The sequence below is a fragment of the Pseudochaenichthys georgianus genome, chromosome 15, assembly GCF_902827115.2.
Source record: "Pseudochaenichthys georgianus chromosome 15, fPseGeo1.2, whole genome shotgun sequence".
In the NCBI taxonomy this organism is placed as follows: domain Eukaryota; kingdom Metazoa; phylum Chordata; class Actinopteri; order Perciformes; family Channichthyidae; genus Pseudochaenichthys; species Pseudochaenichthys georgianus.
In genome coordinates this window covers 18,434,798-18,453,977 of record NC_047517.1, presented here as the reverse complement: position 1 = coordinate 18,453,977, position 19,180 = coordinate 18,434,798, and the positions used below count along the sequence as shown (strand labels likewise).

The 19,180-nt window shown below is 44.8% G+C and overlaps 1 protein-coding gene across 3 annotated transcripts in view; it reads right to left on the bottom strand.

Moving 5' to 3' along the window:
* Window positions 1-19,180, bottom strand: part of macrod2 (mono-ADP ribosylhydrolase 2) — a 453,977-nt gene that overhangs the window by 152,204 nt on the left and 282,593 nt on the right. For all 3 annotated transcript variants that reach the window (XM_034101062.1, XM_034101061.1, XM_034101060.1), the window contains exon 6: window positions 5,239-5,360. In XM_034101062.1, the coding sequence (XP_033956953.1) occupies window positions 5,239-5,360 (122 nt within the window). The remainder of the gene's footprint in view (window positions 1-5,238; window positions 5,361-19,180) is intronic.

The following is a 19,180-nucleotide window of genomic DNA, read 5'->3' as shown; positions in this document are numbered from 1 at the left end:
TTGGATTTGACTCTGGAGGAATTCAAGGCATGCACTACATTGGATTGTGGGCAATATAGACACAAAGACCAACTGCGTTATGTAAGCAGATCAGCAGTAAACCTCTCATTCTTCTATCCCAATTAATGGCACAGTTTACTTTGCTGTGATCAGAAGCCAAGTATGTGCACAATCATTCCTCTATACTTGTCTCAGCCATTATATAATTAAACCTGTAGTCGCTCGCACTCGCAGACAATAATTTACGAGAAAGGGTAGAGAAGCGAATTGAGGAAAAGTTTGTGCGTAAATGGAAATTAATTAATCACTTGGGGCGTCTGCAAACCCAAATGGAATAGGATGGAGTACAACGTCGTTAAGTTTGATATGGTAGTATTTGGAAACATAAATAATGACAAAGACTCTCCAGTGCACTTAAATGAGCTGTAAAAAACACATTTCAAATACCACCAGTGACCTACATTAATAAAAGGTTGAACAGTAAAAGTTCTTTACTGCTATTTTTTTTACAATTCATAACAGAGGAGATGCTTTTAACTCTAGTGTGGCAAAATAAAGTTAACCTGCCCTCAAACCCCAGCTGTTGTGTTTATTAAAGACACCTTGGGGGCATGGTCACTTATCCCAGCGATACAGCGTTTGTTAGTTCTTCGCTTGCAGTCCCTGTCGTGTTAAACCGATTATCTAGTAGGGGCCATCAGCTGTCATCTTCAAGAACGGTGTGCATGCTGATGTTTCACCATAAAATATCGTTTGCAGGAATGCATTTTGGGAACACTGTCGGGCAAAATGAATGGGAGTTAATACTCCTCGCAGCCTTGGAATGAGCCCACAGAGAAGGGAGGCTAATCCTATCATTCTACACCATTCATCTCCAATCCACTTGGCTTTCAGCATTTTTCTCAACGGGCAATTTGTGGCTTCCCTGCTGGATCTCCTCGAAGCCAGTGTGTTATGACTACAAAACACTTCCAGGGCCACCTGGGAGTCAGAGAGGAGACCACTAAATGCAGTCTGGGACCCTGTCACTGTCCACACTGACAGCTGCCAGCACACTGCCAGAAATAGCTTAATGACAGTTACTTTCAAAAACCATCAAATTGCGGCCTGTCAACGTCAAATTATGAACAAAAAGGAGGCTTAGTTGCCTGTTAAGACTACATTCAGCGTTATTTATCAGAACACTCCCCAAAGACTGAAAATCAAGGCTAATTGAAATAAAACAATAATGATGTTTTGGGTAAACATAGTTATACTTTTATTCTATAACGGCCACAGTCAAGGGGGTGTTTAATACGCTCTCTAAAACAAAAACAGAGTCTAAGGCTGGATGGCTTCCAGATGGTAGCGTCCCCCTCCACACAGTCTGTCTGTTTTTGCCTGACAGATGCTATGCTTGCTTCCAGGGAAGAATTTGAGCAGCCTTCCATGACTAACCAAGACAGGGGACCTGCATTAACCGTCTCCTCAGTCCCATATACTGTATGGCTTAGCAACTCTTTGGAGGAGAGGCACCCCAGGGTCTGTCTGTCCACGGATACAGTACACTCATACTCACGACTGCCTATTCAAATGCTGGTGATCTTTTTTCTTACCAGATAATAACAGCCTACTCTCGATTGCAAGGCATTTCTCTTTTAGTAAGAAGATGATGTGATTGGCAGGTCTCAGTCGGTGGTGGAAAATCTGCATGTTTTACGCACTGCATGGCATCTTAACACACGAACAAATTACAGAAAACTATTTTCCCCCCCATCAAATACCTTCTGAATTTTCCGGTAACGCAATAGCGGAGTACTGCTGCGGAGTGATTTTCCGAAACAATATCAGCTGTTTTTAAAAGGACCATGACAATGGCATATATCAGAAAAACCGCGATGAGACCATTTCAATTCTATAACTCCGGACTCAGTGGTTAATCGGTGAGGCAGAGTTATTATTACAATTCATGTCAAGAATCAATCCACCAACATTAGACACATTTCATCTTTGGCTCCTCACCTGAGCCTCCTTTGGAAGCGAATAACATACTGTAGTCGTGTAACAAGCAGTGAGCAGAGGAGGGGGCTGTTTGACAACGTGCTGCTCCTAACTCTGCTCACAGGCTGCACAGCTCCCCTGTGTGATGTTGCAGAGCCAAGACAGCAACTCTGGCATGGTGGCTGTGGTCAGTCAGAGCCGAGGGAGCTGTGACAGCGTGGTGCTCTTTCAGCCGCAGCAAAGAGCAAAGAAAAGCACTAAAGCATAAGAGTCCTCCAGGCAGGGAAGAAATCAGCAGGCACATATGCCCCAGGAAGATGCACGTCAAAGAGCATGTGTAAGTATATACATGCACATGGGCACATACACGGTATCACTTTCCAGCAGGAACTGCAGCCAAATGACTTGGAAAACAAAACTCAATAGGCAATCCAGTCATCCGGTATTTATCTAGAGCCTTAGATGGCGCGAGGGTGAGCCTGGACCGCTCCAGATAGCTGTGAACTTCACTGTGGGGGTTAAACAGCAGGTTGATCGTCATTTTCCATGCGAAGGCCATTGCTCAATACAGCTTGGAACTGCATCCTATACTTATAGTTTACCCTGTGGGCCAAGGGAAGCCATATAAACAAAATGTGCACATCTGCCTTCACATCTCAGCCAATACAGACTTGGCAAAGTATCCATGAGCATAAAAGCCTTTGGAGACACTAACATTTGGTGAAGAGATTTGTATGCAACAGTTAATGATGAGCTTGGAGTGTTCTCAAACTAAATTAACTTAAAAATGTATTTCTCTGACCTCTTAACACTTTTAAAATGTTCTTAATTATCTCTGAAATATAAAAAAAAACAAGGGGTTTCATTGAAATGCCCTCATGATCTGCTGTCTGAGCTGCCCCAGAAGGACAACTTTATGACGTAAAGGTGTAATTGATTCAAGCTGTTACTTTTACATTTGTTTCATTTTATAGTTGTGGTAAGTATACAACCTAGAAACTCAGAAACATCCAATAAACTCAGGCTGGAAATGCTTTTAGTTGCCTAGAACTCACATCTTCCATCTTCCCCATGTTGTGTCGCTGCAGAGCTGCAGATCAGTGTGACACTGCACACTGGGACGGGAACAGCACATCACTGAAGGACAGGAAAAGGTCTCCCATCTCATTTCTGACTTCTGGGGATTCTAGTAAATGTTCCGTTAGACACACTGATCTGCCTCAAGGTAAAGGAAGTGCATCTTCAGTCGTGAAATGCTGTGCTATTCCCAGTGTTGTCCCTGCCTTGATACAATCACAGAGTTTGAGGAGATGGCTGTAGTAGCCCGACTGTTTCATAGCCTAAAGGGTGGCTTTGAGCTCTAAGTAACAGGGATTAACTACCCAGCTCTGCTTCTTTTTAATCTTTCATGCTGAAGTTTATTTTGTGTTAGGCTTTGTTTTGACTCCTATTCCTTTGTAATGCCCCGGAATCCCCATTAGGGAGCTAGCCGTCTTAGATTCCCAAATGTAGCGCCCCTTTTCCCCCCACTTGGCGGGGTGCCCGTCTTCAGTGGAATCTCTTGTTTCTCTCAAATAGCAAAACTCACGGTGAGACCCTTTCAGAGGAGTCAAATTGAGCTTAGTGCTGATCATCTAACCAACAACGTGGACTCCTTGTACTCTGCACCGAGAGAGACCCAGGACGGTCTGGAAGAATTAGAACTAGTGCCTCTGTTCAATAAGCCTTGCATATCAAGGCAGGCTGGGGAGAAAATAAATGAAGGGCAAATCTTTGCAAGAACAAAACCCTATTTCCCTTTTGCTTTTTGTAAACGTTCTGTTGTCCTTGCAGCAGGGAGATACAGCATGGACTGTGGCTAAGACAATGTAATTACTGTGTTCATCCTACAAGGCCAGTCAATCACACAACATCAGGGTTTTCATTGAAGCTAGTTCAACACAGAGCAGCTGTATAAATACATTAGAAAGGATCCAGGCAACTCATTGTAAAAACAGAACCTCCATTTCTTATAAATACACAGATTATTGGACAAATAAATCAAGAGATAGGCTTTTACTAAATACATCTTTGGAATGTGCCAGGAGCAAAGAAAGGATTGGAACGTTTGTGTATGAAAGCAGACAAGCTGGTGTTGTGTTCCTACAATGAGGCCTGAGGGGCCAGGGCTGCAGAGTCGGCCTCGTCTGTGCCCTACAGAGTCAATTATTCTATTGTTCAAATGACATTGTAATTTAATGTCATGCTTGTGGCTCATCATATCTTCACGGATGCGGCTGTTCAGCAGGCATGCTGCTGATTTTGATAAAACTTCAAAAACACTTACCGCAACAACTTCCGTCATCATGCTTAACAATCCATTTAATTGCTACCTAGAGGTGTCTGTTGCACTTATAAGTCATCAACAGAGCAGGAATTTGTCACAATCATCTTTAATGAAACTGGCACTCATGTATGCATCCTCTCTGTTGTTGAGTACTTCCATTGATTGGCTTCTGATGAGGCTGTGGGGCAGCAGGCTGGTGCAGAAAATGTGATTTGTGGCTATTTGGTGTGATACTGATTTGTTTACCCTCTGTGGGCAGGGCAAATCCATATATCACGTGGACCAGACAGAAACATACTGTCCAGAACAGGCGGGAAGCAGGGCTAGTGTGTGAAGGATTGGCCGCTGCCAGCTGTGGATTGTGTGGGCATTGTCTCATCTAAAACCCTTCTGATTCAGCCACATTCACTAAACCCTCTGCTTTCTAAAGCTGTGTTTAAAAGCTCAAAACATAATGAATCAAACATGTACGTCAACACCTTTAAAGAATTAAAGAAAGGTCACAGTTGTCTAACCCAACAGTGGCTTCCCAAACAAAGATGAAGAGGAAAAACTGTGCAGTTGTGTGCAGTGGCAATTCTAAGTGGTGCATTCAAAGGCCTGCCTTTCATTTAATCACAAGCCAAAGTAGACATGAAAAGCCTTCATTTGACAAACATGAAACATTACCATTTTGTTGTGTTCTCTGTTGCTATTGTCTAAATAAAGAAGATTAAGGCTTTTCAGAACTGTATCTGAAATGAAAGATGCTAAATCCTTTTGTTCTTGTACCTTTTCCAAATTTCCTAAACATTTTCAAACACAGCTTTTCTCGCTGAAGGCTTATTTACTGTCAAGCAAAAACACAGAAGCCCATAATTTGCTTCTTTCAAGCTGCACAGAACAGGGACTAATTTCTCCTCAGATGAGTGCTGGTAGTGTACTGTACTCACCACAGTGCTCAAGTCATTCTCCTTCATCAGCCTGAGGGAGTTCTGGTAGCAGGAGGTGAGGTCGTTGGACTCGGTAGGGCCCACATGACCTCTGGCCACCGGGCCCACGGTGTGGATCACATCTGTGGGGAGGAGACAACACAAAGCTTTTCAGCACAGGCCATCTATCAAGGTTACATCAGCGCCTTGTAGTGTAGAGATAATGCTGTCTGAGCAGTCGGGCAAAAGTTTAAAGAATCTGCAAAATCATCATCAAATACCAAACACGATTAAGTTTGTCTTCACAATGACACAATGGGGACAGCATGAACAACCCACTGCCCGAAATGAATTCATTTATTCAGTAAATGAAATGGCAGCTTAGATGGAAAAATCAATTACAAGATTATTTTATGCCATCTACTCACATATTCATATATCTCCCCATACTCTCTTTCCCTCTGCATAGTAATGTCTTTACCAGTCAATCACTGGTCTCCTTGTCTGGCCTGGCCAGACTGAGGAATGCAGCTTCTTAATTGAATCATAGGGGTGATGACAGGAAAATAAGAGAATCTAAGCAGTGACTTGACAGAAACATAATCTTCCACATTCTGCCTGACTGCCCTTGGCCTTCTCAGCGCTGGACAGGCAGGACAGGTCAACATCAATAAACCAGAAGTTGCTCTCCTGCATCGCCCACACAGCATTCCAGAAAGGTTCGGCACACACGTTGTATTTACACAGACTCAATTTAAATATAAAATTAAATGTTAATTAAATGTTACTTTACCAAATACATTAATTGTAATATCGAGTCCTTGTATACTATGGAGCTATGACTTTATAAATGTTGTTGCGTTTGTTTCAAAGCAGACTGTTTCAGAGTCTACAGTACAGTATCTGTCTTTTACTTTATCCAGCGTTATTGGCTGTTGAATCTCAATTCGTGGCACATTAAATATAGATCAGATCTTACTCATATCTTTGCCACTTAAGGCATTAAGTCCCTATTTCAGTGCACTAAAATATTAAACCCTGTGGAAGTATGAATACTGAGAAATGAAACCCTGTTCAGGTGAGGGCACACGAGGAAAACACAGCAGCCTCGGCGTTTACTCATAATATAAAACACTTAGCCTTAACTTTCCCACAGAGTAAATGTAAGTTATATTACTACTCTACTTGACCATAAATCATTTATGGATTCAATGTAGTTCTCAGTTGTATGTCTGGTTGCTTAATAGGTCAGGATGATGAAATACATTGGGAACCACAATAATCAAGAGGCTTTCACTGGTGTTGCAAAGGGGAGATATTTTCAGTTGGAGAGGTAAGAAACAAGGCGATCCCCAGCTCAGCTGACGACGAGCTGTAATGAGAATGGAGCCGTCTCACGTGTTGTCTTTTCCAGAATAGTAGGCTGATTTTACACAGCACAATGTGGTTATAATAGGACACGTGGAAAGTTGTTTACCGTGCATAATTCATGAAATTCTTCACTACAAGAACGGCAACATGCCAATTAGAGTGAGGGCAAGCGCCACAGAGCAGACTACTGGTGAATTCAGGAACATGTAAACATTTCTTATTTCACCAGTGCCGAAGTCCACTTGTATACTCAACACTTGCACATCAAATACATATTTATACAGCTGTGTTACTGTAAGGTAAAAGACACATTGCATTTTGTAAGGGATATTACAGGAGGAACTTTAGAGCTTCAAAACCCTCAGCGGCTGCTTTAGTATCTCCGTTAGCTTGTCAATAAATCAAACAAAATCATTATTATAATTTGCAATAAATGGTAACTGGCCATTAATGTGCTGCAAATTGTAGGATATGTATTCAAAAAAGAACTTGTTAGTTTGTTTTGTATAGTCCAGTCTTCTGCATGGACACCGAAAAAAAAAATTCAGATTAGTTAAGTAAAATTAATAAAAAATAAGCATGTAAGTGGTGTGCATTAGCTGTGAGCAATTTAACCTTGAATATGCTCTTACCAAAAGGTGAGCACTCCAGGAAAATACTTGAGCATTGTGTTTTCCAATGTGTATGAAGGAAATTGTTATTTATGACCGCAATGTTTTTCAATACATAACTTATCCAAAGATGCTCTTTGTGATAAGAGTTTGTAAAGCTCTGGCAGATAATCCATCCAACCTGGGTCTTCATCATTATTGTTCCCTTTCTCCTGGTGGAAGCCTCAGCTTTCATCACTATATGCATCCATTAGCTGACAGACACATTTCAGTGTATCAGTGTTGCTGCGATGCTCAGAAGCACATAGCGACACATGTATACCATTATCTCTGTGCAACCTTCGCACAAAAGGCACATAAATCTCTATCTTTGCAGGGTTGAAAAGATTACTAGCGGCCCTTTTGCTCTCGGGGGGGCTGGGCTTGATTGCGGGGATGATAAGGGATGCAGTAAAAAACATCAAGAGACATCCGGATGAAACACATTAAAAGGGATGCTCTTGCTTAGTATGTTGAAGGCAAATTAATCAGTTAATATCAGAACATTTAAAATCCTTAAAAATATCTACTCTGCAGTCCTGACCTTTAACTTATTAAAAAGATTACACTTAATAAGTGATAAAAAAAAACGCTAAAGGGAGAGTGAAATAAAAAGCCTTAAACTGTTAAGAAACAGAACTACATAATTACCATGTAGGACCAACAATCAGCCAAGTCATTTAGGAATTTAACAACACACGTATTTATCACACATACAATAACATCCCAACTACACACACCTCCATCAAGGCCTTTGCCATGTTCCACCATGAGTTAATGAGCTTCCATCCCAGCAATGTTTTAGCAGGTTTTTTTTTCCAATATCTCCAACAGATTTGTTCATTTGGTCTCCTGCCTGGGGCTACAAGGTCAGTAACACAATTGAACCAGCAAAGACTGATGATTGCCATTCAAACCATGCTTTATTTTCCCATGAGCCTATAGGCTTTCTGAAGAAAAACAAACACAATGAACAACAAAATATATGTTTTTCTTTTTAATAGAGTCAAAGATAATTGCGTGTTAAACTCCAAGGACCAAGTTAAATACCATAACCAGGCTGAAGATTGACTGACACTGCCTTTTGTGCTTTGATTAGTCCTTATAAGGATACACACTTTGTATGGCAACACACGAGTGAGAGCTTTATTTTCCTCTGCATATGTCTAAATGTGTATCCTCTATTGCTGTGAACGCTCAGCATGCGCAGGTTTTCCACTGACTGCAAATTGCCCTAACATTGATTCAGTGCAGTCTTTAAGATTGCCGTTTGGTTATTTTCCTTTTAAATGGCCCCAGTGCATGCATTATGGGGGCCAGTTTTAGACTTGTAATGTGCCGTGACTAGCACACATTCCTCCCATCAATTCTTGAAGGTCAATATAAAAAGCACTGACATGGGGAAACAAGCAGATTCAACAGACAATTCTTGTTTTTTAGATCTTTTTTGTTTAGCACTTTTCTGCCTTGTGTTGTTAAGAAATCACAGCAAAAGAGCATTATAGGGTGCATTTCGTCAGAGGAGTATTTAGACCATTCCCTTAAGGTATTTGCAAAGAGTGTAATGTTCCTACTACTCTGAAGATCAATGGGTGAGGTATAAAGTAAATTTATTTTTTAATGTTTAACAATAATGTTAAATATTAACTGCAAAGTGTAAAAATCCCTTTTGAATGATCAGTGACATTTTGTAGGTTTTGTTGTTTTTTAAACTGCTCTTAACTGGACTGCTCTTAGCTGGACTTCTAATTCCACTTCGAACTAGTTCCAGACTGACACAAATATAGCAAATAATAAAGCAAACTACTGGAAGTCATTAAAAAGAAAACTGTGATGCATGATATTTTTTTCTTTATGCAGAGCTATTCAGATGAGAAACACATCTTGACATATTTCTTTAAATTCCTTACTGCGTACTGTGCAGATGCATAATGTTGGTAAATACAGATATCAGACAGGGAAACAATTTCAGCACATTCGTGAAAGTAAAAGTCCCAGATCAGCAGCAAAAGAATCCTCATATAAAAAAAGAATCCTCATGGGGAGGATATCCCAAGTGGTAATTGATTTTTCTGAAAAAGCCTGCTCTGTAAGGGATGGGCTGGACACAAAGTGACCCTTCACCATCCCAGCTTTGAAGCACATGTGTGAACATCTTGTACAAGCCTACTCAAATATTCCTCTGCTGAATAACTACCAAAGGGACATGCTTACTTCAAAGTCACCACTTTTTTAGCAACTGAAACATCTTTTGAAAGATCGAGACTTAATTTAGAAGAGAAGTGCTGTGCTTTTTCCGAGAGGGACCAGCACTTCACAGCCTAATCAATCTTTCATTTGTACGTGCCTGAGCTGACTTTGAGGATGTTTTACCATTCCACATAAAAACTATTCCAAAAGGCTTCGACACGTTTACTGTAGTGTGACTGCTCCTGAATGGTACCATTTTTGCCAACAACTGTTAGTACCAAGGAGATATGTGGATATGTGAGCCTCATTTATATCTATTATAATTCACAAGAGCCAGCAGACAATAATCAAACTACTTTCGTGCTGCCCATGGCAATTATCCTCCACACTTAAGAATCAACAAAGCACATAATGACTTTAAGCCCATTAAGAAATCCAGCCAAATTTCATTTAACTGCAGTCCCAATTTTCATGGGGTAAGCCAGATTTTGCATTAAGAGTGGAACATATATACGTTCGTGAAGGCCTTGCTGGTATAATTAAAATGTCTCTATACATTTCTATGACTGATGCTGAAAATCAGTTGGATAATCTAAAAGTCAAGAGGTACAGTAGCTCAGTGAACCACTTACTTGAATTGTAAAGGGTGGATCAGCACAGTGAAAAGGCTGAGGATGAAATAGCCTCTCTATTGCTGTTAAATAAGCAGAAAGACCAGAACTTATCTTTAAAAAAATAACAAATAACAAATAATATATATACTCATAATATCAGAAAAAGCAGCATCTCCCAAAAATGATGGGTCTATTATAAAAATGGCTTCTGAGGAAAGTGAATCGCGGCTGATAAAAACGTAGGATTGGTGAAATCTAGAAGAAGTCGCTTGTTGTTGTGCAACCGCTGCCTGTCTTGTGTTATATAAGACTTGATTTAGACAGGCTTTACAGTGTAATGCTTCACAGCAAATTGAAGAAAGAAGATCAATAAAGTAACACAGCACTCACTGAAATCTCCTGTCTGTGGGCCATTAATATTGAATTTCTTTGTTGTTTTTTTCCCTTAAAAGTTTAAACATAAAGAAAACAAAAGGGGAAAACACAGGAGAGTAAAGGAGTGAGTGTCATTTAAAGGGCAATTCAATGATAAAGTACACATTGAATACATCTTTAATTAAACTGCTCTCTTTTGGTCAACACTTTTAAAGAATGTTTCACTTACAGCCACACCCTAATCTGTGATGTAACATGGGTATTTTTGCTTTACAGTTGATGGACAACACAAGCTGGGACATCGGTTTCATAACAAAAAGTGCAGCAGTCGTTTTCATTTAGAAATGCATACAAGTAGAGAACATTCATTTCATTTGATAACAAGATGAAGACGTAATTATTAATATTGTCATTATCCCGTACACTACAGTACACTCAGTGCTCTATAATTTCATGCTCTATTCAAACATTGCTCAGCGTAGGCAAGCAGTCAAAATAAAGCATCACTTCGTTAACGTTTCTATACATGCTGGGTATAATTAATGACTACTTCCACACATCTAAACATGACAGCAAATAAGTGCTAGTGATTGTGAAATGAGGGGACACGTCTATCTGTCAATCACCAAGCTGTCTCTTGAAAGCGTTCAACGGCCCAGTGCTTTCTAAGCCTTCATCTGTATATGTAACTCACTGTCAGAGTGTCAGAGCGCTACACACCATGTTAGAGTTTTGGCAGGTGAGGATCACCATCCGTAAACATGGGTAACGACTATAGTGTGGATTCACAGTGTGCCCAGTTTAGGTTTCTTTTTAACCTATTGTGCCACTTGAATAAACAAGACAGTATCAATAGTAAGAGAGAAATAAACAAAGAGTTGGGCAAGGTTAAAGACACGTCTGACTTAATAACATAACTTAGCTGTTAACCAGTGACAGATTTGAGCCAGATATAGGCCTAATGGGTGACATACAGTGTTATGTAAATGTTTATGTACTGTATATACTTGTGTTGTGTGTTTCTACTCTATGTTTTAATGTTACACTGTCTGTCTGAATATAGCTGGATTCACCCTTGTGAACCCTTGTTTTCTCATCTTTCTCCTCACAGCCAGCTTTTCTAACATTCTGCTCTGATTGGCTTGTGAAAAATAAATTCTGCACTTTTGAAAAGGTAGTTCTCAAGCCAGTAGTGGCAATACTCAGATGGGATCATTATACTCTTATGAACCTGCATTTGACACAGGAAGGGATGTCAAATCTGATTGGCTTATTGGATCCCATGTTTTCTGAAATAGGAACCCCTGTAATAAAAATGACTGGGTTGTCCTGTTGTTCACTTTATCATACTTGAAAAAAATAGTTTTTCATGACGTCTAATTATAACGATAAATATGACATTGGCACGAACACACACTCAAACTCGATTAAACAAGATAACTTCTTATGTTGGGAGTTACACAAAAACTTAAATAATAGGCAGAGATGGTTGGTTCTTAGCATTGAAGAGAGAGTGTGTGTGTACATTGCCTGTTCTCATTCATAACACTCCGTTCGATGTCTCACTATGGGATGCGCCTCATCGCGGAGCAAACAGAAGCATCGATCTCATTACGCCAATCCTGATTGGCTGGTGATCTTGACGTCAACGTCAGGGGAAATCACCCCCTATAAAGTAGCTTGCGCCACGACGCATGCGTCATTCAAACACCTCTTCTCGCTTCAGAGCACATCTCTAATGGTAGCCGGGCTAGCTTAACAGTCCACAGACTGAACCAAAAGCTAATTTCGGTCGACGGGCATTAGCCGGCTACCCTATTCTGCCTTACAGAAGAGTATGATACTAACACACCAGTTAGTATTATAGTCAACCTCACCGTTCTTCCTCTGGAATTAAGGTAAGATTTTGACTTTCAAGTTAGCAACACACCCGTTGCTAGCTTGTGTTTTTCCCTCACTGCCGACACCACGGTAGCGAGGACGTTTTTTCTTTTCTTTTCTCACGGAGGAGAAAAGGATTAAAAGAATATTACCAAACCAGGTAATATTCTTTGAGAAAAAAGACCCACACTGCCCTTTTTTCTCCGGATTAAAGACAGATTGGTAACACTTTTTCTCGACATACCTGTTAAGAGCGGGTCCTCTCCACGCCTCACGGCGAACGAGATGGACGCCTCTCTCCCTCACACCAGAGGAGTCAGGGACTCGGAGGCTCGACTCTGCGGCTGCGGGTTGAAGATATCAGGCACAGACTCACACCAGGTCTGCTCGTCCTGCCTCGGGCTGGAACACGCCCAAGAGGCTATTGACAACCCCGGCTCGTGCGGGCATTGTGCCCGCCTCACCATGAAGAGCCTCCGCCGACGGTTAGCACGACAAGCTAGCATGTCGGGACAGGATCCCCTCATGTCCATTGATTGGCCGGCTGGCAATCAAGACGCGGGGGCGTCCGCCGCAGAGACTGAGTCCCTCACCTTTACGGTCTGGGGCTCATCAACTGCGGCAGCCGCGGAACCGGATTCCCGCGCCATATCAGGCCGGGACCCGGTAGCGGCAAAAGACGCGGGAACGGGGCCCCACGCTATACCAAGCTGGGGCTCCCGGCTGGACCTCACCATGGTTTCACCCGCGGAGGATGTCCTAGAATTGGATTACATGGAGGATGAAGAGGATGCCTCTGAGTTCCTCCTGTCTGATTCGGACGAGCAAGAAGACGACATCTTCGTGTCACCAGCTCAGGCTGCAAAGCCGGGAGCGATGGCTGCTCTCCCGGGCGATAGCACACCAGCTTCGCCCTGTCTAAGCATGGACCTGCAAGCCGTGTGTCAGCGCGCTGCGGCCAGGCTAGACATCCCGTGGCCCGAAGTGGCCAAGGAGACCTCCAGGTCCCGCTACGAGGGAAAACATTATTCCAAAACAACGAGGACAAAGAGGCTACTCCTTCCAGTCTTCCCGGAGATGTTGGATGAGGTGTCGGTCTCGTGGAGAGACCGGCCCTTTAGCAACAAGGCCCCAATCCAGGGTGCCTCCTCCCTTGACTGTGACGGTATGGAGAGGCTCGGCCTGCTCCGCATACCGCCTATGGAACCGCTGGTGGCAACCCACCTCCTACCGAGGATGGAACCCCACACTGCCAGCGAAGGCGGACCGATTCCAGTCGACCATGACTGAACGGTCCTACAGAGCCGCAGCATTGTCCGCCAGGGCTCTGAACGTTTCCTCGATGCTAACCGCGTACCAAGCGGAGCTCTGTGAGGATCTGTCGAGCAATTCTGGACCGGCCACTCTGGACGAGATAGCCGCGGTCACAGACATTTGTCTCCGTGTCCAACACTGCGCCGTCCAGGCCACGGGAAAGGTAATGGGGATCATGGTGGTGCAGGAAAGAGCTAGATGGGTCAACCTCACCAACCTCCCGGACCGGGAAAAGGAAGATGTGCTGGATATGCCCATCGTTCCCGAGGGGATTTTCGGCTCCGCTCTCGCTTCCATGCAGAGGAGGTGCGAGTCGAAAAAGAAGGAAGACGAGGCCCTCCACCTCTGTCTCCCTCGAAGGGTCCAGCCGCTGCCTTCGCAACAGCGGCCCTTCGCCCAAGCTGCTCCGAACCCTGCTAGGTTTAAAGCACCGGAGAAGCAGAGGTCGCAGCCCACCCCGAGTCCCCAGCCCAGGCAGGAGACGAGGGCGAGTTGGCCTAGAAAGTCTCCGGTTCCGGCTGCAGCCCAGGCGCAGCCAACCCAGAATTTCGGCCAGCAGTCGAGGAGGAAGAAGCGAACGGCGTGACAGCCCCTCCTTCTCCCCTCCGTGACAGAGCTGGAAGTTCTTTCCCCGGCTCGAAACGTGTTCCCGCTGCCTCGAGAGATGCCTCAACGTCATCCTCAAGTCCGCATAAAACACATGTCATATCTTTGTTGTTTGAATAAACCATTTTCCGCTGACGCATCCAGGATTCGACCAACGGCGCAGCTCAAAAAAATTGAAAGAAAAACAATAAACCGTTAACTATAAATCCCCTTCTGAGAGCAGCTACGGCCTCTCTCAAAGGGCGGATAATAAACGGGTCTGTGAAGGCACCACCGCGACGCGCATGCGCAGTGCCGGCTGGGGTCGTGAAGGCTCCACCGTCACGCGCATGCACAGTGCCGGCTAGAGCTGTAAAGGACAGCCCGCCAATCCTTCCCCTTTTGAGAGCAGCTACGGCATCTCTCAAGAGGCGGATTATTGACGGGTCCGTGAAGCCACCGTCACGCGCATGCGCAGTGACGGTGGGGATTGTTGAAATGGGGTACCACCGTGTTCAGACACTAGAGGGCCCCATAACACAACAAATAGAGTCTCAGAGGGTAAGAGATGTGACATCTCCGCTGGCTCTAAGGAGCATACAGTGGAAGATGCTCACAACATCTGCTTGGGTTTTCAAGACAGTAACACGGGGTTACAGACTCCAATTCGCTGTCACCCCCCCTCGTTTCTCGGGCATTTTGTATTCACAAGCCCGGGGAGAGTCAGCCCATATTCTAGAGAGAGAGAACCTCTCACTTCTAGAAAAGAGGGCTATATCTGTTGTACCTGCCGAGCAGAGTCAGAGTGGCTTTTATTCCAAGTATTTCCTCGTTCCCAAACGAGGAGGGAACGGAATTCGGCCAATACTGGATTTGAGGGTTCTGAACAAATATCTAAAAAGATACAAATTCAGAATGCTCACTCACACATCTCTGCTGCGTCTCGTGCGACAAGATGACTGGTTTACATCAGTCGACCTGAAAGATGCGTATTTCCACATCCCAGTATATTATCCACACAGGAAATATCTGAGGTTCGCATTTCAGGGGATCTGTTACGAATACAGAGTACTTCCCTTCGGCCTGTCTCTCAGTCCAAGGGTGTTTGTACGATGTACGGAAGCCGCGATAGCCCCGTTAAGACAACAGGGTATTCGCCTGGCGACCTACCTGGACGACTGGCTGCTTCTCGCACAGTCGGAGCAGGAGGCTGTTACGCAGACAAATGTCCTCGTAAAGCACCTGCTCAACCTGGGTTTCATAATAAACACAGAGAAGAGCATGTTGTGCCCCGCGCAGACTATACTCTTCCTGGGTTTACACCTGAACTCGGTGTCCTTTACAGCCTGACTGTCAGCGGAAAGAGTGAAAGCTTTCAGAGCTTGTCTCGCTCAATTCCAGCTGCGCAAACATGTTCTCTTCAGAACATGCCTGCGGTTGATGGGGCTCATGGCGTCAGCCATCCTGGTCGTACGACTAGGACGCTTACACATGAGGGAGTTTCAGCGCTGGGTAGCCGCCTTAAAACTAAACCCTGCGCGTCATGGCGCGCGGAGAGTAATGGTTACTGTGAAATGCGTAACGGCACTGCGCCACTGGCTGCACTCGACTTTTCTAGTACGGGGCGTGCCTATGGGTGCTGTCCTTTCACGGAAGGTGGTCACCACGGACGCATGTCTGACAGGTTGGGGAGGTATTTATGAAGGCCGTCCGGTGAGGGGTCTCTGGAGCAGAGACCTCCAGCGGGCGCACATAAATTACCTAGAGCTTTTAGCGGTGTTCGTCACCCTAAAACGCTTTCTGCCTTTTCTCAGGGGACATCACGTCCTCGTGAGGACAGACAATACGACTACAATATCGTATAAAAACCGCCAAGGGGGTTTGCGTTCTCTCCAGTTACACATGCTGGCACGCAAACTGATCCTATGGAGCAGCGGGCGTCTCCTCTCCCTGAGAGCGACGCACGTACCGGGTGTGTTGAACCTCGGGGCTGACCTACTGTCCAGAGGTGCACCACTTTATGCAGACTGGACTCTACATCCAAGGATTGTGAGCCAGCTGTGGGTGCGTTATGGTAGAGCCACGGTGGACCTGTTCGCATCAAAAGAAAATGCTCAATGTCAGCTGTTCTTTTCGATGCGCGACTTAAACGCACAGTTAGGCGTGGACGCACTCGCACACGTTTGGCCTTCGGGCCTTCTGTACGCGTTCCCACCCCTGGCTCTGATCCCCCAAACTCTGGCAAGACTTATCCTGATAGCTCCGCACTGGCCCGCTATGTACTGGCTGGCGGAGATTTATCAGCTGCTGTGCGGGCAGCCAAGGCAGCTCCCACTACGCAGGGACATACTGTCCCAGGCGGGGGGGGCGATTTTTCACCCACACTCAGAGCGCTTGGCCTTATAGGCCTGGCCCGTGAGTGGTACAACCTGAATACAGTGAGACTCCCTCATAGGGTGATAAACACTATTCAGAGTAAGAGAGATTCCTACACCAGGTCTCTCTAATATAGTGCTGTTACTGTTCCTGGCTTCCACCAGGCGAGCCAGTAATGTTTTCATGCACTATCTGTACATATTTTTTCACACACTCGGTTCACCCCTGGGCAAACGAGAGTGTTGTTGAAGCCCAACCCTGTCCTTATACCCAAGGTGGTTGGGTCATGTACCCCAATGGACATTGAGGCATTTCCTCCGCCGCTGGGTCCCTCCGGGGAACAGCAGCCAGTTCGTGCTTACGCACCTGTATGGACAGATCAGGGGTGCTTGTCATAATGACCCACTCCTGGTGTTCTGGGCTAACCCTTATAAGGGCAAGCATGTTACTAAGCAACGGCTCTCCCACTGTCTTGTGGAAGCAATTGCTTTGGGGCCCATACGAGTCAGAGTTCGCAGGCACCCTCGGGTCCGCGAGCTCTTTCGACTCAGGGTCTGGCTGCATCCTGGGCTCTGTCCAGGATGTCTCCCATCCAAGACATCGGTGCAGCGGCGAGCTGGTCCTCGCCGCTCACTTTTGTCCGCCTCTTAACAGGCTGGGCGTTCTGCTCCCGGTGTGACTCAAGCAGTGCTGGGCACCTGGTTGAGTCAGAGCTCTACCTGTTGAGTTCTGGTTGGTTTGGTGATTTTCGAGATAAGCTCGTCTGGCAATACGGGAGCTACAATTTCCCATAGTGAGACATCGAACGGAGTGTTATGAATGAGAACTATAGGTTACTTACGTAACCTCAGTCCTCAGAGTAACATGAAGTGAGATGTCTCACCAGACGGCCCTCCTTGCTATGGTGAAGCGAGAAGAGGTGCTTATTTTGAATGACGCATGCGTCGTTGCGCAGGCTACTTATAGGGGGTGATCTCCCCTGACGTTGACGTCAAGATCACCAGCCAATCAGGATTGGCGTAATGAGATTGATGCTTCTGTTTGCTCCGCGATGAGGCGCATCCCATAGTGAGACATCTCACTTCATGTTACTCTGACACTGGGGTTACGTAAGTAACCTATAGTTTCCAGGGGATGTGTGTGTGACAGAGTTGAAGCCTTGCCTCTTAGGGCAGGTTACACGGCTCCCTGATGGTTCTTTGATGGTTATGTTGTAATAGATTTCATCAATAATCAGGTCAGTGTAAATGTATTTCTCAACTCCTTAACTTTAAAAAGGCAAACAACACCCAATAGACCTCTAACAGTTCAGGTGCCCAGTTACCTCCCACTATATATGCACGTACTGTTTACAGTCGCTGCCAGCCACTACCACTCAAATTCTTATTTTATAATACCCACAAGAGTGACCACATTTCCAGTAATTAAGTGTATTTTGGCTTGATTGCTAGTCTGGACCCTCTCAGCACGCACACAGCTGTTCCCATGTTGGTAGCTGAGGATTACTAAATGAAGTGTGTACACCCACTCGGACATGGAACTGACGTTGTCATGGTGACAGAGAGTGCGGTGTGATCCCCTAACGCTCGCGGAAGCTCCAGTCGGAAAGAGGCGGCTTTTTGCAGACCTGGAATTATCAGCCGCATGCCGAGCAGATACAGTTGTTAGTGCATTAATATTCCCTTCTTTAATAATGGATTAGGGGTGTCTCAGTGATTATTCATACCCTTGGCTTTCAAAGAGCTTCTCCATTGTGAGTGTCACTGAGATTCTGTCACACTTAAAAGAGAGGAAAGGGCTGAAGAGCAAGAGAGAAGCAGTTTTAGAGGAAGATCACACTGCATCCTGCATTATCACGGAAATGTTTTTGCTGATTTTGAACAACCATTATTTGATAAGTGTTCATAGAGAACAAGGAGATTTCCCTAATGTGTTTTTCTGCATTGAACTTACTGAAAGGTACATGCTGAGGCTCCTTCAGTGCCAGTTTTTTCCACTGGTGACCCCGAGTGACTCAAGACGCATGACATTTTCATGAAGCACTTATCAGTGCTGTCAATCAAGATGCATGTATTTCCATCTGCTCAGTCGGTAGGGGCTTGGACTGGGAGCTGTAGGGTCGCCAGTTCAAGTCCCCAACCAGACCTAAAATATGGAGTGTGGACTGCTACTTGGAGAGGTCCCAGTGCACCTCCTGCCCTGCCATGGTGCCCTTGAGCAAGGCACCGGACAACCCCTTCCCCCCCCTCACTCCCATTGCTCCCTGGGCGCTGTACAATAGCTGCCCACTGCTCCTAGTACTAGACTCCTGGTACTAGGATGGGTTACAGAGAACAAATGTCACTGTGTGCTGTGTGACCATTAAAGAGGGTTTCATCCCTCCCAATTCTATTCTACACTGGAGATACATATACAGCACATACAGACACACATAACGTATAATACAATCCAGTCTTCCTTCAAATGTCAAGAAGCTTTTCAGGTGAACACAAAAAGACCACTTAATTTGAAAGCCATCTCTCAGCCTGCTGGCACACGTGTCACTGCTTTACTATACTGAACAGGAGGCAAGGTAGGTGTGTGTGTGTGAGTATGCAAGTATGCATC